At 44.7% G+C, this 19,221-nt stretch overlaps 1 protein-coding gene across 1 annotated transcript in view; it reads right to left on the reverse strand.

Moving 5' to 3' along the window:
• Slc22a3 (solute carrier family 22 member 3) overlaps positions 1 to 19,221 on the reverse strand; it is a 90,534-nt gene that overhangs the window by 23,069 nt on the left and 48,244 nt on the right. Inside the window, exons 3-5 of the mRNA XM_032894709.1 lie at positions 15,430 to 15,584; positions 14,101 to 14,269; positions 13,196 to 13,313 (exon numbers count right to left, since the gene is read on the reverse strand). Coding sequence (XP_032750600.1) covers positions 13,196 to 13,313; positions 14,101 to 14,269; positions 15,430 to 15,584 — 442 coding nt within the window. The remainder of the gene's footprint in view (positions 1 to 13,195; positions 13,314 to 14,100; positions 14,270 to 15,429; positions 15,585 to 19,221) is intronic.

Below are 19,221 nucleotides of genomic sequence, written 5' to 3' on the forward strand. Positions count from 1 at the left end.
CTGGGGAATCTGGGGCTGCCCCACCCAGGAAAAGGGTCTTCATATTTGCTTCTGTGGGAACATTAAAATTGGGTTTGTGCTCTGCCACGGTTTTTTTTTTAAGTCATCACCACAATATTTGTATATCCTTAGCCATAATGATAGAGGAGTTTATCTTCCGGTCATTGTTACTTAATGGAATCTTCCTATACTCTCAGTAGGTTTTTGTTAGTTTGTTTGAGTTGTTTTTTTCCCTTTCTTTTCTGTTTGCTATGATAGGCCCTGGCTAATCATCACCAGTATCGTTTGCTGAATATTTCTGAGTCCCTTCTTCTTCTCCACCCCATTACAATGCACAGTTTTGTCCCATCTGGCAAGGTGGGGCCAGTTCTGCAAATCTGCTTGGGTTGTGACAAAAAACTGCTGTTACAGGACTCTCTACAACTAATCTTTCCCTTGTGCTCCAGGCAGTGGCTTTCAGGACTACAGGAAATGCTGCTCTCCATTCATTCTCCTCTGTGCAGCTCCAGGGCACAGGCAGGGATTAAGCCTGGGTGGATTAAACCCTGGAATTTGTGATAGTGTTCATTACAGATATAACCTGGTCTTTCTGACTCATTGAGAGTCTTGGTGGGGGGCTCCTCAGTCATGGACTGTTTGAAAGGGAGACCATGACCTGAGCCCCCATGAGTCAGGTACGAGCATCCATGAGTCAATTCATTATTCTCTGCTCTTGACTGTGGGTGTGAAGTGACCAGCTCTCTCATGTTGCTGGGACTTCTCTGCAGTGGTGGACTGCAGTCTGGACTTGGGAGTCAAATAAACCCTGCTCCCTTAAGTTGCTGCCATTTTTTCACTGCAACAGGATAAAGCTAAGACAGGCACCATTCCCTGAGAACTCCTGCAGCCCGTCAGTGCCCCCGCTGACTCTCATTGAGAATTGGAATCCAGAAAATAGGTAGCAGATCCTAGTTTATAAATTGTGTTCGACTCAGAAATGAGCAAGGTACAACATCTGCGTATCAACTGGTCCTCAGATTGGCTCAGTTACGGGACGGTTTGGAGGACCCTTTCTTCACCCTCAGCACAGACTCAGATGACAGTACCAGTGCAGAGAGAAAACAACTAACTCAGCTCTGAGCCTGAGAATACGTCACCAGATACCCTCACAGGGACCCCTAGAGGTCTGCTCAGGTCACCTCCGTTTTCAGTCTTTCATTTGGGAGTGTCGAGAAATTACCCAAGACATTCTAGTATGATGGAGGAGCGTGGAGATCAGTTTACATGCTCCACAATGGATGTCCTAGTCCTATGATGGGGTCCGAGACTGGCCAGCTGCTCCTCTTTCTGGCTCTCAGTTTTCAGAGTATTCTGAACACAGTAGCTTTGTTTGCCGGGCCGTTCCTTGTTGCTTACAGCAGAACCTTTTCTAGGGAAAGAGGCAATGCTTTTGTGTGCGAGCCTTGAGCAGGTGGGGCACACCATCCCTGGGATTCCAGATCGGAACTGTGTTAAAAGTGAAGTGTATCAACCATTTTGCTAGGATTCGCACCATGGTCGGCACCACGGTAATGTGCGTTGATGTCATACTGTGCCTGTTCCTGACTTTCTGAGCTGTGATTTGATTTACTAGTAGTCCAACAAATACATAGTTACTTTTCATAATTAATAACTGTACCAGCCTGGATTTCAATTAGAATCCCTTCCGTGTGTGTGTGTGTGTGTGTGTGTGTGTGTGTGTGTGTGTGTGTGTGTGTGTGTGTGTGTGTGTGTGTGTGTGTGTGTATGTGTGTGTGTGTGTGTGTGTGTGTGTGTGTGTGTGTGTGTGTGTGTGTGTGTGTGTGTGTGTGTGTGTGTGTGTGTGTGTGTGTGTGTGTGTGTGTGTGTGTGTGTGTGTGTGTGTGTGTGTGTGTGTGTACATGCATGCAAGTGGAGCCAGAGTTTGATAGCAGGTGTCTTTCAAAATTGTTCTCCACCTTATTTTATGAGACAGAATCTCTCACTAAATCTATAGACCACTGACTGACAGGACTGGTTGCCCAGGAAACCCCAGAGTGATCTCACAAGACGGGCCAGGACTCCCCTCCTCCCCCCCTCCTGCAGCTCTTACAGACAGGAGACCCTACATTCCCTGCCTACTACTGCTACCATGTTCTCAGCCCTTGGTTGGCACTAATCTCCTCCTATCCAACAGTTGGGGTGCCTGTCTCCTGACCCCCAATGCTGGAGTTACAGATATGTGAAACCGTGCCTGGATTCCACATAGGTGCTGGGATCCGAACTCAGGTCCTCTAGTCCTCACAGCAGGTACATTACTGACTGAGCCATCCCCTCAACCCCTCAAAAGCCTCTGATTATTCACAAAACACTCAAAACTAAAGCATGCCAGGATCCACTTTGTCCACAAACCAAAAGAAAAGCTTACATTTGGTTGTTTTAAACAACGAGGAAAGAAAGCATAGTGGAATGAAGAACGGCTATCAGGAGACAGGTGAGATGGCTCAGTGGGTAGGAGAGCTTGCTGTTCAGTCATGAGACCAGACTGCAGGACCCATGTAACAGGTTGGGCTTCTTGCTCATGCCTTATTCCAAAGCGGGTACCCATATCCTATTCCAAGGGGGAGTAGGACAGGACAACAACCAAGCTGGCTGAGTTTCAGCTTAACCAATACCATCCAAGCCCAGGCTCGAGATCCTTTCTCAAAGGAGCAAGTGGGCAGAGATGGAGGACAGCATTGATGTCCTTTATCTGGCCTCCATGTGCACAGGTGGGTGCTTACCCTTCCTCCCATGCATAACACACACAATACAGAAGCAATCAACTAAATCTTTAAAAGAACAAAAGAGAGTAATTACTGATGAGACAGAATAAAAATGAATAATGAATGAAGGCATAGTACTGGACGAGAGAAAATACAAGGACGCTGGATGTTTGTGGGGAGACAGTTCTGAGAGCAAATATTATGCAGGTTATTTTAGAAATGAGTGCATCCAATTCAGAGCCTTGTAACTCTCTGAATACATGGATGCTCAGATCACACAGTGTATGTCTCAATATATGTCTCTGAGACAACCTCCTGGAAGCTACACTCATTGGGGCATTCGGGTGTGTGCTAGTCAGACTGTATTCGCTACGATTCAGCTTTTGATGTGAAAAGGATTGCCTCTACAACAATTACTACTCAGTTAGTTGAACTTGAGAGGTCAGGAATCCTTAGACCATGGAGTATACCAAATGATAAGACAGGAGCCGGAAGTGATCCTGCCTGAGGTGGTCAACTGACTTCTGAGCAGCTTGCTCTGACCTGCAGACTGAATATGTAAACTGGCTTCTAGTGCGCTGTCTGTGTCAGGTCCTAGAGACACGGTTAAGCCTTGAGACTTATATATGCTCCTGGGAACACATGAGTAAGTGCTTAATCTCTACTTCAGTTTACGTGATAAAAATAGTCAGGCCAGTACCCATCTCATAAGCACACACAATCAAGTGTATGCCTCCAGGTGCCTTGTACGTGCCTTCCCATGTCCTAAATGTGATCACAAGTGCCCTGTGAGTACTTCCAGATGTTCTGTGTGTGATTCCAGGTGCCCTGTATGTGCCTACCCATGTCCTATATGTGATAGCAGGTGCCCTGTGTATGCATCCAAGACAGCGATTTCAATCCTATCTGAATATGAGGATTTAATGTCCAAACATTTAAAGGTTGGTAGGATCTAGGCTCTAATTTCTGGTTACTGAGATTATGTAAGGATACAAATGCTCTAATTACAGCCAGTTCCCTAGCAATTATTTACTACAATAGCATTTACCTTCACCTGAAGAAATAGACATTTATGCTAGACATCTGTTCATCGTACAGACAAGGCATGGATGCAAACGGCTTGCGGACCCATGTAGTACATCCAGGGTCCAGAGCACTGGGACAGAGTAGCCACATGACTCGTCTAGGAGACAGGAGACAAGTGAAGAAAAACACTTCACCCACTCACCCAGGTGTCCCTCTTGACCTACTTTCCATGGCTGTCCCTGCGGAGGGTGACAAAGATTGCTGTTGCGTGAACCTTGTCTTTAACAGGATAAAAGCCTTTGGTTCTGGCCACTTTTCCTAAGAGTTCCTAAGTCTTTCTTTTGAGAAAGGATTTAGAGATCTCTTCTAAGATTTTCTTTATTCAGACCCTTGAAACCAGGCAAGCTTATCATGAGGAAAAGGAAGGCTCAGTCTTCCTTCCTACACATGTGTTAAGGTATATCTTTCTCCTTCCACGAACACTGAATCCAAATGAAGAACACAGTGTGGTCCATATTACTTGTTTCTGATTCCAAGCCAAGTATTAAGTAAGGTCCTGTTGTCATGGGCAAAAAGGACCATGATTAGTGCCCACATGCTGCTATGCAAAATATAATTCAGTTATTTATTACAAGAATCTTGAGCTTAGATATTCTCTGAGAAGAGTGAAAATTCAGCACTCCACTCCTCCCTTGCTATCTTCCTGGTGGGACTTTGAGAGGTTAGATTTGGCTGTGTTTGCCCCTTGTAGTATAACTCCCCACTGCTGTGTCTGCATGGTGGGAACTACCCTCATGGATCAGTGTCCCCTCTAGCTCTGCGGAGCACAGATGTGTGCTCCCAGAACACACATCTTAGGAAGAGTTCATGAAGAAAGGCAACCGTCCTGACGGGTTAGAAGGGAGCGAGCAGTGCTGTCATGGTAACCGGAGCCTGGGATTACGAATGCCATGGACCACCTGCCAGGGACAGGGCAGCACACTGCTGTGGAGACTGTGTTCATCCCTCACCTCCACTGGGCAATGTATTCACAGAGAGGCACCTACTCTCATTCCCTCACAGTAGGAAGCACAATGATTTGGATTGCAGAAAGTGATTTTGCAGAAAACACAAAGGCTGACCAAATGGCACAGGAACAAGACACTTGAAAAAGCCAACTGTCTTTTTCTCTCACAGTATGAGTATAAAGAATCAAAGACAGGATTAGAGTGCTCGAAAACAGAAAAAAGGAAAGGCAAACAAACCTCCTTCTATCCCATTAGGCAGAGACCCAGACACAAAGATGTTGGGAGTAAAAGGGATCCTGCTCCTGAAGGACAAAGCCAAGGTCAGCCATTGAGGAGGAACAAAGGGTGACCCCTGACTCCCAGATTACATAACTAATGAATGACCGCCCACCAAGTGTACTGTTTCGAGGTAAAGCTTAGAACTCAATCCACTTGCCTGCCAGTGAGCTTCACCAGACAGAGCAGAGGAAGTGAGAAGAAAAACTTCATTCCCTAGCTCTTCTGGGTGAAAACTGCTGTCTACAGCCAGAACTCCTCTAGAGAGTGAGCATCTGTGGTGGTTTCAGTGAAAATGGCCTCCATAGGTTCATACATTGTCAGTAAGCTTGGAGGTTTCATAAACCCAGTTCCCTTCTTCCCCTTTCCTGTGGATCAGGATATAAAGCTCTCAGCTATCGCTCCAGGGCTAGGCCTGCTTGTTTCCTGCCATGATGACAATGGACTAACCCTATGAAACTGTAAGTGAGCCCCTAATTGTGGTAGTTTGAATATGCTTGACCCAGCGAGTGGCACTATTAGGGCGTGTGGCCTTGTTGGAGTGGGTGTGGTCTTATTGGAAGAAGTGTGTTATTGTGGGTCTGGGCTTTAAGACCCTGTCCTGGCTGCCTGGAAGCCAGTCTTCTAGTGGCCTTCAGATGAAGATGTAAAACTCTCAGCTCCTCCTGCATCATGCCTGCCTGGATGCTGCCATTTTTCTGCTTTGATGATAATGGACTGAACCTTTGAACCTGTAAGCCATCCCCAATTGAATGTTGTCCTTATAAGAGTTGCCTTGGTCATGGTTTCTCTTCATAGTAATACTACTATAACTAAGAGGGCAGTCAACAATAGTGATCTCTAAAAAGGACAGATTGTAGGTGGAAAGGCAGCTCAGGTAAAGTGCTAACCAAGTATGCATGAGGATCTGAGTTATATCCCCAGTACCCTTGAAAAAAAGCCAGTCATGGAGGAGCACACTTGTATCCCCATTGTATCCTCATTGCAGAGCAGGAGGAAACAAGTGAATCCATGGGATTTGGTGGCCACCAGTCTAAGTAGCAAACTCCAGGCCAATGAGGGATTCTGTTTGAAAAATGAAGCAAAATAAAACAAGGTAGTCTAGCACCTGAGGCATGATACCCAAGGTGAACTTCTGACCTCCATACTCATATACATATACAAACACCCACATATGTGTATGTGGATGACATTCCTACAACTACCTGAGACCTTAGATCCAAGATCTACCCAGATCCAAGAATAGCCCAATCCTAGGAGAGTGGGGACTGGTGGTCACCTTACTATACCCTCCTTATGGGTTTACTACCTGCCTTGGACTCTTTTAGAAGTTGGCAGAGACGAGATCTTGTAGTGAGAAATTTGTTTTCTTTGAAAAACACAGAAATATTGTGGGAATATGTTTTGTTTTAATCCCAGGTGTGGCATATGGGGCTGCTTCAGACTGTCCACAGCAGCTGACTATGATTTGCCTCATGCTCTAGCAGGGGTGCGATTTTGCCAGCTGCAGATAGTTTCTGCGATCGTGTGATATGCGTACTTCTGGGGACTTTCCAGAGGGGATGTAAATGCTAGCGAGAGTTGTTGATTGCCATTGCAGTTAGTAGGCTGCTGTTGGCTGTTGGTTAGTTTGTTAAGTAGTCATGTGCAAAGACGTGAGAAGAAGAAATTAGATATCCTGATGGTGAAAGTCAAACTTGCTGAAAGGAACTTGATGCCCCTGATCAGCAGCAGGAAGTCTGGTGGCAAACAGGAAGTCTGGTGATAAATGGTTGCTCCCTTTCTCCTCTATTCTTTTTGTTCTCCTATCTAGTATTATGGGGGTTGAAAGGGTAGAAGAAAATGGGTGGAGAAGGATGGAAGAAAGAAGAACACACAAAATAGTTCAAGTCTGGCTACAGGATCCAGTTACTTCCAAATGGAAAATGAGTTTGAGTTGTAGAGAGGGCCCATGCTACTTGACTGCAGCTCACAACACTATGCCTATGTCTCTGTAAGCCTCCCCTAACTCCTTCAACGCAGGCCATGCATCTCCCATTCAATGAATGCCCCAGGATGCTGTCCTCCCTAGTCCAATGTCTAGAAGCTGTTGGGCAGACTCCCCACCCTCCACGTGAGGTTATTATTTGTCAAGCTCGGGAAAGAAGCACAGGGAGCCTGACTTACTCTTGACATCCCAGTTGAGCTGTCTGTGTCTGCATGGTTATTTCATCATGCTAAAACACGCCGACTTTCCTACAGTATGCTGTATGGCTGTCCTACTTTAAAAACGTTAAATGGTGTGGGAACTAAAGAGATTCACGTCAACACAAAGTATTCACAGGACCCAGACCATTCCCTAACGTTTGAAACACGTTAAGCGAATCCATGGCTGAAAGTCTGTTTCGTGTTGTGTGTGCTGTCAACTTCCTTAGTATTTTTCACGAACCTAGGAATATCTGAGGGTGATAAGTATGCACGCCATAGCTGTCGATGTCAGGAAGCATTGTAGGGATGAGGGCGTTCCGTGTGGAACCAGTGCTATTAGCTCTGTGGAGGGACTAGCTCTGGGTGGGTTTCCAGGAGTTTCTTTCCGATACCTTCACTGCTTTGTAAGTTCATCCCTGAGCTGAAACAGGACTGGCCTGGCGACTCTCCAGCATTTCACACGAGAATATTCGTATCTCCATTTGGAGCCAACAACTAAACACATCAGTGTTTTTTTAAAAAGGCAGTGTGGCTGGATGCGTGGTTCAGCAATCAGAGGACACTCCATTTTCCCAGAGTTTGGTTCCCAGCTCACAAACCACCCATAACTCCTTCTCTGGAGGAATCTCGGACACCTCTGATCTCTGCAGGCACCACATGCATGTTCCTCTCTCCACGTGTACACAAAATTAAAAGTAAAACGAACCTTCATACCAAGAGCACAGAAAAATACCACAGAGCCCTGATGGGTTCTACGGAAGTGAGAATCACTACCCAGCTCTCCTTTGTAAAGAGCCAAGGTTATGAGGACACAGACCTCCTTTTGAGAGACATGCCCACACTACCACAGAGAGGGACTGCCCTGGCTTTCTCAAACGGAAAGGTCCTTTCCCACGGAAACACTAACATCCATGCAGGAGCTCACTAGCACACAAGAGCGAGCACGGGGCTCAAGAGCTGGAAGTCTGTGTAGTAACTGAGATGGGAAGGTTTGAACCTTCCCTCTTGGGGTCTTTGATATCAATTATGAGCTCGGAGTTGAGTGGCATTCATTTGAGATGTAACGGAAGGCAGTTATGTGCGTGTGAATGTAGTCAAGCTACATGATACACGTGGACAGAAGCATCATTACGAAACCCATCACTGTGTACAGCAAATACATACCAATGAAAAATTAAACAACAAACAAGGAAATACTTCCAGACACCTGAGAAGATACTCTAAACAGCCTGCCCACATCGCATATCCCCTCACCTAAGGGGGTTGGGTTGAATCCCAAGTGGCCATTTTCTTCCATTTCTTTTCTGCATTGGCTAATGTCTTGGGACTGGGCGACCTCTGTTTGTACTGAATTTAGGTTATCTTCTGTAATCTAGAGCGTGCACGGGGAGCCCTAAGCAAGGTTTGCAGGAACCCTGCTGTCAACAGAGGGATTGGCTTGACTTGGCAGGCGGCCAAGGCGGTTTCAAAGAGAACAGAGCTGCCAAAGTGCCTCTGGCCACTCTGAATCCAGCCAGACTCTTTCCTACCAGTTCTAACCTTTCTCTACTCCCTATGGCGGCACCTTGAGGACGAGGCAGGAAACAGAGAGGGCTCTAAGTACAAGGCAGTTTACCAAACGATAACTTAAAGGAATGGGGATTGCAGATAGGAAAGCATCGTCCAACCCTGTCCTGGCTCTGAATGTCCTTGAGTTTACATGCTGAGTGTGAAATGCAGGCGAACAGTGACGTGTGAGGGAACTGTGTAAACACGGTTTCAAGGCGGTGCTAGCATGGACACCATCAATACTAATTTGAGTGGCTGGTAAATGAGTGAGTGACAGGGCACCTTAGTACGGAACACAAACTATGACTGACTGTGGTCCTGCCTCCATCTTGGCATTCAAGTGAAACATCTGGCTGCTGCGCGTTACTTCTGGGTTATTGTGAGCTGCATTTTGCACACGATTGAGCTTCCTGGACATCGGGGAACTGATTGACAAGGAGACTAAAGAATGCAGTTCATTGAACACATTTAGGGGATGCTGGTGACCAATTCACTTTTGGGTAAAGGAAGAGTTAAACTCGCAGCCTCCTTTCCTAGACAACCCTATGCGAGGGCAACCAAAAGTTGGTAAGAAACCCGAGTATCTATATAAATACCCCAAGAATAGACGTAGCAAGAAGGGTGAAATGGAATTAAGTTATTTGTAACTCCTGATGAGCTCATCCACCCAGGCAATGGCTGTCAGTCCCAGCGACATCCCCAAAGAGAGGAGCAGGCAGGAGGCATCTCCGCGGGGAATGTGCTGGGCCACCTCAGAAGCAGGTTTGCCAAAAATATCAAACCTGAACTCAATTAAACTCTAGCTCTGACTACTGAGCTTGAAGGAAATACAAAGGCAGGGGAGGATCGTGTTGGTGGGTTCTTAGAAATGGAATCAATAGAGGCTGTCATCTTCAGGGAACGGGGCAACTGGGTTACAAAAGAAAAACCACATGCGTAGCTCATAATATTTAAGTGAGTTCACAATTGGTGTGTTAGAGGTATTTATTCATAGTTCTCCTTTGGCTACGGGCAGTCCATGGGCTAGCCACATGTCAGACATAACTAAAAAAAAAGCTGCTTAAGGCTCTTCATTCCTAGAGCTTTTAGGAAAAGCAGCCGGAGAGAAAAAGAGGCACATCGACCATCACAATGCATGAATGTCAGGAGGCTGCTGTGACAGCACAGAGCTATGAGCCATTGTAAGATAATCGGGGCCTGGGAAACGCCACCTTGCTGTCTGATACCTTGGTTTCTTCCCCATTGTTAGATGGAATACCCTGGAGCAAAAAGCAGCTTATGGGAAGAAAGGGTTAACCTAACCCACAGTTCCAGGTTGCAGCCTATCATGACAGGGAAGTCACGGCAGCTCAAAGAACTCAGAAGAACTGGTCACACTACACCCACAGACGAGAGCAGACAGCAATGAGTTCTTGCATGCAAGCACTCAACTTATTCTTCTCATTTTCTACAGTCAGGGATGCCCACACAGGGCGTAGTCCTGCCCACAGTTAAGATAGTTTTTCCCCATCAAGACAACCCCCTACAGACATTCCCAGAGGCTAACCTTAATCTAGACACTCAGTCCCTCACAGGTGTGCCCTCCGGGGTGTCCAGTTGGGGCCCAGTAAGCGCCATGTGGGTTTAATCGTTGATTCTTAGAGCGACAGTCCTGAGGTTCTATTTTGGATCCTACCCCTCTACCCACGTGCTCTCCCCATAACTATCATCCCCAGAAGCTGGGTCATAGCTATGATTATTTGCACTGAGTCTGAGAGTCACGTGAGCCTCTTTCTCAGTGTTCATTCAGCAGTGTCCTGAGGACAGCACTGTGATCCCAGAGTTGAGTCAATGTGTTTATGCTTCTACATCAGAGAGAAACGTCACAAGATGCAGAACCATGAGAGCCAGGATAGCTATCCAGGGGATTGGAGAAGGTAGAGGAGAGAGACGTCAAGTTTAATGACAAGCCAGCAACTAGGGGGTCTCTGTGAAAACATGGACAGAATCATTCACTTGTTTTTCCTATCTTAGTATGTTTTAAATTTTTATGTTAATTTTTTTTACGCTTAGGGAATGGAGAGATGGCTTTGAAGATAAGAAGTTTGGAAGTTTGCTCTTCCAAAGGACTCAGGTCCAATCCCCAGTACCCAGGTATCACCTCACAATCACCTGTAACTCCAGTCCCAGAGGATATAATGCCCTCTTCTGGCCTCTGTGGGCACTGCATGCAGATGATGCACAGACATATATAGGCAAAAATCTAGACATATAAACCTTTGTTTGTTTGTTTTTTAAACAAAGTTTTAAAGAAAACAATCAGTAAAGAAAACCATCATTAGACAGAAACATAGAAGCAAGAGATGCAGCTTTGGTAGCAAGATGCTGGCCAATCAACTCCTTAGGGAGTCAGGTCTGGCTTTGGATGGAAAACTCTTGCCTATTTAGCTGTGATGACGCAGAGGCCGCCGGATCCAAGCTCAGGATCCTTTACAAACACAGTCATGCTGGATGCTGAGTTCTCCGTGCTAGCACCATGTTTACTGTGAGCCTCCGAGAGCACTGCATGTGGAGCAGCACCTCTGCTCACCCTTAGATGGCGGTAGCATTCGTTAGCCACCGGCAGCTGTGGTTTCTACACTCTCACAAACCTTGATCTAGAGCATACACCCCTGGGACTGTGTGTGCAGTGTCTTCAGCCTCCTGATTAAGGGGATGGAAAAATATTTACTCGACCATTGAGACTGGGGGTTAGAGAGATGGCTCAGTCAGTCAAGTTCTAGCTTTGCTTCCCAAGTATTTGGACCTGAGTTTCATCCCCAGAACCCAGGTAGAAAAAGTTGGGCCTATAATTCTAGTTTTAGAGAGGCAGAAGTTAGTGGATCTCTGGGGGTTTTCGGGACAGCCAGCACAACCTCTTTGGAAACTTCCAGGCCAGTAAGAGACTTTGTCCCAAAAAATGAGAGTATCAGGTGCCATAGGAAAAACATCTGACATCAACATGCACACACATTCGTCCACATGCATGTGCACCTGTGTATACACATGCAGACATACAGTCACACGCAAAACCTTAAACACACACAATCACCACCTTGATCCAACTGTGAGGACCTACAGGGAGATAAAAGGAGATTGGGAGAGTGGTGGATGGACTATTTCTTCCCTATAAGGAATTCCCATCTCAAATGTTCCCCCCAAAGAATAACAAGAGTGAAGACATATTGGTGGTTCCAAAAGGCCATGCTGTCCCTTTGGTTAACATTTCAGATGAGTAGACCTGAAGACTCATTCTTAGCCAGTATGCAGCACTGAGAGCAGGTCTTTTGAAGCATTCATGGGCACAGCAGTTACGGCTTCTCACCTCCTCTGAGAAGGAGGAGTCAGAGATCTGGGAATGCCTACCAAGCTCCTGGTCACTCTAGGGAGGATGATGAACCAACCAATTCCATTTTTCTTAGCAGATTTTTTTAAAAAAGAATATCAGAATGTTCCTATCAAAATAAGAGCAACGCAGTATCGACAACAGTGTTAACAGGCTTAAGGTTCACGCCGAGATTCACGCCTTCTAAAAACTGTTCTCTACTGTTCCTTTAGTGATGATCCCTCGTTACACTGCGCTCGCTTGGTCTTCCATTTATGTGTTTACTATCGAGAGGTTATTTTAAATATGTGCTGTGTTTCCAGCCATTTCTCACACCTTCCAAAGGGCAGACAGTGATCTGCTCGCTTTCTCTGTTTAGTGCTGGAGTGTAGAGGTGAGGAAGTTAGGGGTGGGGGTGGACGGGGCTGGGCAGAGGCATCCAAAGGCTTTTGTAGGGGAAGAGAGAAAGACAGACAGAGAGAGAGAGAGAGAGAGAGAGAGAGAGAGAGAGAGAGAGAGAGAGAGAGGTTAAGGTAGGGTGGGTAGTGGAGAAGGAGAGAAAGGAGGAAAGAAAGGGAGGGACAAAGGGACGGAAGAAAATGTTAAGTCTGAAAACTAAAATATTATTACTTAAGATCTTACATGAATAAATGGCATTTCTAAGGCTACTTTTAAAGACAAGTCTTCAGGCTACGCAGGTGGCTCAGTGGCAGAGAGCTTGCCTGGCATGTGTAAGACTCCAGATTTGATCCCAAATACCCCAGATGGCGGGGAGGAAGAAAGAAACAGAAGAGTAACAGCAGCAGCAGAGTCTGATTCATTGGAAAGAAACATCTACAGTAAAGAATGCTAGTTCAAGTACCTCAAGTGAGAGTATTAAAATGTGGCCTGAAATGATCAATTAACCGCAACCAAAAATGTTTCAGTCGGATGTTTAAAATATATGTATGTATACATATATTTATACATATATATGTATAATTTTAAGAAGGAGCATGAAGTATGGAAGTCATAAAGAATTAATTCACCCAACTTAACAGTTTACTACCAGTGATGAATGACGTTACCTCTGAGTAATTTGACGAGAGGTGTTTCCCATTGCACTTAGCCACACGCCTCAGGATCTGCAAGGCTTTCTCTCCTTGCTTCCGGGTGATCAGCCATCGGGGAGACTCAGGGACCACCCTGTGAGGGAGATGATTCTTGAATTAGGTTAGAAAACTGGAATCCCAGAAGCTTGGGAGTTTTTTCCCCGGCCAAAAAGATCTTGCAACAATGAGCTTACAAGTTAGGGTAGGTCTCAGAATTGAAAACAGGCTCTCAGAAATTAATTTCTTTTTCAAATTTATGAGGAAATGGCAAAATCGGTAACTTGGCTATAAAAAATTCTCTATGGCACATAGGTTTTGCAAGAGCAGGGAACCCTACAGTCCTATGCCTCTGATTACAAATATGAAATGTATTGGGGACTAGTCAGTATTTAGGAAAAGGCAAAGTCTTTACCGTGTTTATGGAGCTTGGCTTGACCATACATTAAAATTCAGTGAAGAGAATAAATTATATCCAAACCCCCATAAGAGCAAAATGCATATATCTGGAACATCTTGATAATTTAATTCTCTGACACTCTTAACGTCTCATTCATCAAAGAGTGTCGATTTGCTTAATGGATCCTTTTGCTTTTACTCCGCATGTTGAATGCCGAGTTTGTTACCTCATAGTTCTGATGAAAGCGTTGTAAAGGGACAAATCATAACACGATCACTTAACCTGGAATTCAGTATTGGGGCATTTTACTGTTTGTAGCCAATCATCTCTCTAGGTTGTCAAATTTCTCTAGAAATGCTCTAAGCCATGGACCTTCTGGAGATTGAGGAAATCCCCTCTGTTGCCTTCTCTCGCACGCAGGCTGCTTTGGACTCTACGTTCATGTGCAATAGGATAAATACGGTAATGACCCAAATCCCATTACCAGTAATAAAGGAGGAAGAGAAAGCTAGGCAGCGATATGGCTAGCTGGATGCCCTGCCAGCTGGGGGTGAAGTAGGCAATTCCGGGCAGAATGATGATTCCGAGGGTGAAGAACATCTGGATCACTATTCCCACAATCCTCCTCTGTTTAGAACCAACTATTTCTGTCACTGGAAGGAAACAGACACAGGAGATTAGGGAAGTTCTCAGCATCAAAGCAAACAGACTTGACACCCGTTAAAAGTCTGGCATCACTGGAATGTTCTAGAACATGAGGACATGGAGGCTTCCACCTGTGCAGAAGTGCTGGAGATAGCTTTCCCAGTTCCTTACACTCACTTTCCTTTGCTCTGATCCTCAGGGACCCAAGCCAGCACCCTCTGGGTACAAATGAAAAATGCCATAAACCTATGCTGGTTTCAGGACACCTCAGCATGGCTGCTGTAAGGGTCATTATACGTATCAAGATAAACATGGCAAGCTAGCTAGTCATCACCGCAGCTCTAAGGATTTGTACATTGTAATCTCTCTGGAACAGTTACCATGGGCGTCAGACTCCGCCAATGATTTCCATCCTGAGACGGTTTATAGAGTATGAATCTCATGGTTTGATGCTTCGTGGATGTGACAGATCTCTAAAATCCACCTGGGAAATTTTGTTGCTGGAATCCTGACCTCCTCTGCTCATTCCTACTAATTGTTCTGTGGTTGTTGTTGTTGTTGTTGTTGTTGTTGTTGTTGTTGTTGTCCTCAGTACCCTGAGACACACTCACTGCCTTGCACCTGCCCTAACATCATGATTTCAAACATCCCCGTAGACTTGGCTCGTGTTAAAAATGCCACACACTTGAGTAATCCCTCTGTTCCAGCCAGACTCCCAGTCCTTCCTTGTACCCTCTCTCCTTTTCCCACCATACAGAGAGCTTTGGGTATCTAAAGCACCCTTGCTAGGGTCCCATACGGTAGTCGTGGGAAAGATTGGAAGTCCGAACATCAGGGACAGTGATATCAGATGACCTCCCTCATTTTCTTGGCCATGAATCCTCCACCACTTGAAGTAGGTGGCTGGTTTGGACTCCAATTAGAGCCAAAGGGAACGGCCTGGACCAAAGGAACATAGGCAAGGGACACTGTTTAGTATTCTGTATCCTAATTTAAAGCAGGATCCCAGTCTCTGACGCAACCAGAATTCCACCCTAAACCCTTGTCTGACTCGCGGGATACTGCTAGGAGGTGTCCAAGATGTAGCGTTGGGGAAGGCTGTGCCAGACCCCTCCCCCAGCATGCTAATTTTCCCACAGATGAGTGGATGTCACGGGACAAGTCTTACCAATCACAAAGCAAGTCATCCAGGCCCCCTTTCCAAACACCCCTTGCAGGAAGCGGAAGAACACAAACACAGAAAAATTCGGTGCAAACGCCACCACAACTCCCGTGATGCCAACGCCGAAACAGGATATTAAGTAAACGATGAGCCTGCCGTATCTTGAGGAGAAAGAGAGAAGAAAGAGAACCTTCAACACCATCGTCAACGCAGTGGAGATAGACGGAGTGCAAGAAGACGTTAAATGTTCAAAGAAAAACATGTCCCATGTAACTCACCACTGCAGTAAACAATATTGATAATATTACCTATGAAACCGGAGAAAATGAAACTCGTCTCCAGAGTGATGTGATAAAATTAACACCCCACATGGCTTTAAGACTGAAGGTTCTCCGGTGGTAACCACCTCTGCAATGCTGCTCTGTAATAGAGGGAATTCCCTGCTGGCCTGCTCCTGACCTTGCTGCCATCGTTGTGGGTGGAGTCTTGGGGAGGGGGAGGAGACAGGATGAAGCAGCCCTGGAGCATTACAGAAGCCTCCATTACAACCCTGTCCCATCCAGCTGCCAGTCATGACCTTGCGCAAACTCCTGAGCTCTCTAAGACTCCGATTCTGTTTGTTCCCCCACTTACCCCCTCTTTTCTAGTTCAGGTGGCAAAGAATAAATGGAGTTCTAACGTGAAAACTCTTTGTAAGGTTCCTAATCAATGTGTGTTGGTATTGATTTTTTTCCCATGAGTTATAGAACTCAAGCAAATAGTTAAATAGCTCAAACAAAGCGCAGGGTACTGTGGTCGGTTTCCCCAGTCTGGCACAAATAGATTTCCTGTAGTTGTGGCAGATGAATGGCTTATGGGCGCTCATTGTCAGTGACCCGTGAGAGCTTTCATTCTCTGCCATTTTCCCTACAAATATCCGAAACAGCATCCTCACTTCTGCATTTTTGCATCAAGGGCAGAGACAGAAGCAGCCTTAGTTTACCTACATTTTTAAAAGTCAACTTTAGTTTTTAAGATAGTTTTAGGTTTGAGCAGAATTTAAACAGAAACATACAGTGTTCCCGTGGACAACCTCCCCTTTCACACACGTGCAGCTTATCCTACCCTGTAATAATTAATAAGGTGACATCATTGCAGATGTCATCACCCAAGTCTACAGTCCACACTAGGGTTTCCCACTGTCTCCCTACTTGGCAACTTTCTAGAATGTTCTAAAGATGGAATCTTACAACTTGTCATTTATTCGAATTGGTCTCCTGAACCTGGCAATATGGGCTTAAGTTTCCTGGATATCTTTTCAGGGTTCCTAACTTGAGCTTTTTAGTAAAGAGGAATATCCCACTGTCTGAACATATCATGGTTCCTAAGTCCATTCACCTACTGCAGAACATCTTAGCCTCTCCAGATGCTAGTAATTCTATCCATAAATCTGCTGTAAGGTCCACACAAGAGTTTATGTGTGGCTGTACATTTTGGCTTTGTTGGGTAAATACCAAAACTGTAATTGCTAGTATTGTGCATTTAGTTTTACAAGAAACTGACAAACTGACTTCTCCACTATGTGCCATTATGTGTCCTACTAGCAACGAACAACAGTTTCTGTGGTTCTACATGCTTGCTGATCTATTACCCTGTATTCATTTGGTTTTAAAATTGTTAGATGCCAGAGTGTTTTGTATCAATGTATCTCTGCACTGTATATGTGCAGTGCCTGCAGAGGCCAGAAGAGGGCATCAGATGCCCCCTAGAACTGGAGTTACAGATGATCGTGAGCTGCCCCAAGTATACTGGGAATTGAACCTGGGTCCTCTGGAAGAGCAGCCAGTGCTGTTAACCACTGAGCCTTTTCTCCAACCTTTACCCCATGTTTTTGCATCTGTGTTTTTGAAAGCTAATGTTTTATTTTTCTCCTAGTATGTTCACTGGCAGTAAGGTAAGGCTGTCTTCACAAAAATAAGTGAGGATGTGCTTTTTTTTTTTGGAGCTGGGGACCGAACCCAGGGCCTTGCGCTCGCTAGGCAAATGCTCTACCACTGAGCTAAATCCCCAACCTGAGGATGTGCTTTAATCTTTATCATCTGAAAGAAATAGAAGCAACTTGGTATAACTTATTGTCTCTGTGGTACAATTTACCTGCCCCAAATCTCAACCTGGCACTTCCTGTCTGGGAAGGTTAATTATTGACTCTATTTATTTAATAGGCAGAGGCCTATTAAAATGATCTATTTCTTATGTGAGTTCGGGTGGGTTATGTCTTTCTAGGAGCAGGCTTACTTGGTCTTGGCTGTTAAATCTGGGAAGATAAGGTCATTTCTATTGTTCCTTTATTATCCTTTTAAAGTCTATGGGATGTGAAGCCATTTTTTAAAGGCATCATTCATTTGAGTCCAATTTTTGTCTCTTAGTTGGCTTAGCTAAAAGGTTACTAAGGCTTTCTAAAGATCCAACTCTTGACTCTACTAATGTTCTCTATTGACTCACTGTTTTCAATTTGATTTTTTGTTCTGATTTGTATTATTAATTTTCTTCTGTTTACTTTGGATTTAATTTGGTCATCTTTGTTGTTGTTACTTAGCGTGAAAACTTAAACGCTGAGTTTTAGAGAAATCTTATGTTCTAGTAAACATATTAATATTATAAGTCCCACTTTGCATTGTTTTATGCACCCATAAAGCCTGGTACATTGTATTTTTTATCTGCAGTGGGTTTAAAATACTTTACATTTCTCTTGAGATCTCTTCTTAGTGTTAGCAGATGTACAATGCTTAATTTTTAAGTGTTTTGGGGGTTTCCAGTTTCCTGTCACAGATTTATGGTTTAATTCCTTGAAGACAAAGACCAACTGTGGTATGACTTTCTATTCCTCCAATTTCATTAAAATTATTTTATAGCCCAGAATATTAGCTTTATTAAGGTCTGTTATGTATTTGAGAACAAACTGTGTTTTGCTATTATATATCCAGTTGATCGATGGTGCTGTCTAATTCAGTTACATCTTGGTTGTAATAATCTGTGGATTGGATACATTTTTAGATACAAAGTATTAGAGTCTCCACAATGAGGAACTCATCTCTTTCTCCTATGGCTCCATCAATTTTTGCATCCTGCATTTTGATACTCTGTTGTTAAAGATTGTTGTGTGTTGCTGAATAATTATAATTAACTCTGTGTATTCCGTGTGAGGTTTGCCCTGCCTGGTATTAACATAATGAGTTCTACTTTGGTTATTAGCATGGTAGACATTTGTCCATTCATTTACCTGTCACTGTGTTCATCTCTATACATAAAGTGAGTTTCTTGTAGACAACGTATTGTTGGGTCTTTTGCTCTATTCTAAAAATTGCTTGTTCTGTTGAGTCTTGGGTGGGGTATAGCTCAGGTAATAACAATTCTTGTCTGGAATGCATGAAACTCTACAACGGTGGTATGTGTCTACATCCTGGCACTTAGTTGGTAAGCAGAGGACAACCAGAAGTTCAAAGTCATTCTTGACTAAATAGAAGTCAAGCTAACCTGAGCTACCTCACTGAAAACCTCACTGAAGCTAGAATCTGACAAGTCATCTAGGCTAGCCAGCAGCAGAGGTCAGTAAGCCTTTCCTCTCTGTCCCACCTTTTAGCACTAGAGTTACAGGTATGTACCGCCCTGCTCAGTTTTTATATGTGTGTTGAGGATCCAAATCAAGTCCTTGTCCTTGGACAACAAGCACTTACCCACTGAGCCATCTCCCCCACCCCTTTTCTGATCTTCTAATAAACCCATTAATGGGTCTTCCTTTCACAGTGTGATGGTTTGTAT

This window comes from Rattus rattus, chromosome 2 (genome assembly GCF_011064425.1).
Source record: "Rattus rattus isolate New Zealand chromosome 2, Rrattus_CSIRO_v1, whole genome shotgun sequence".
NCBI classification, from domain to species: Eukaryota; Metazoa; Chordata; class Mammalia; order Rodentia; family Muridae; genus Rattus; species Rattus rattus.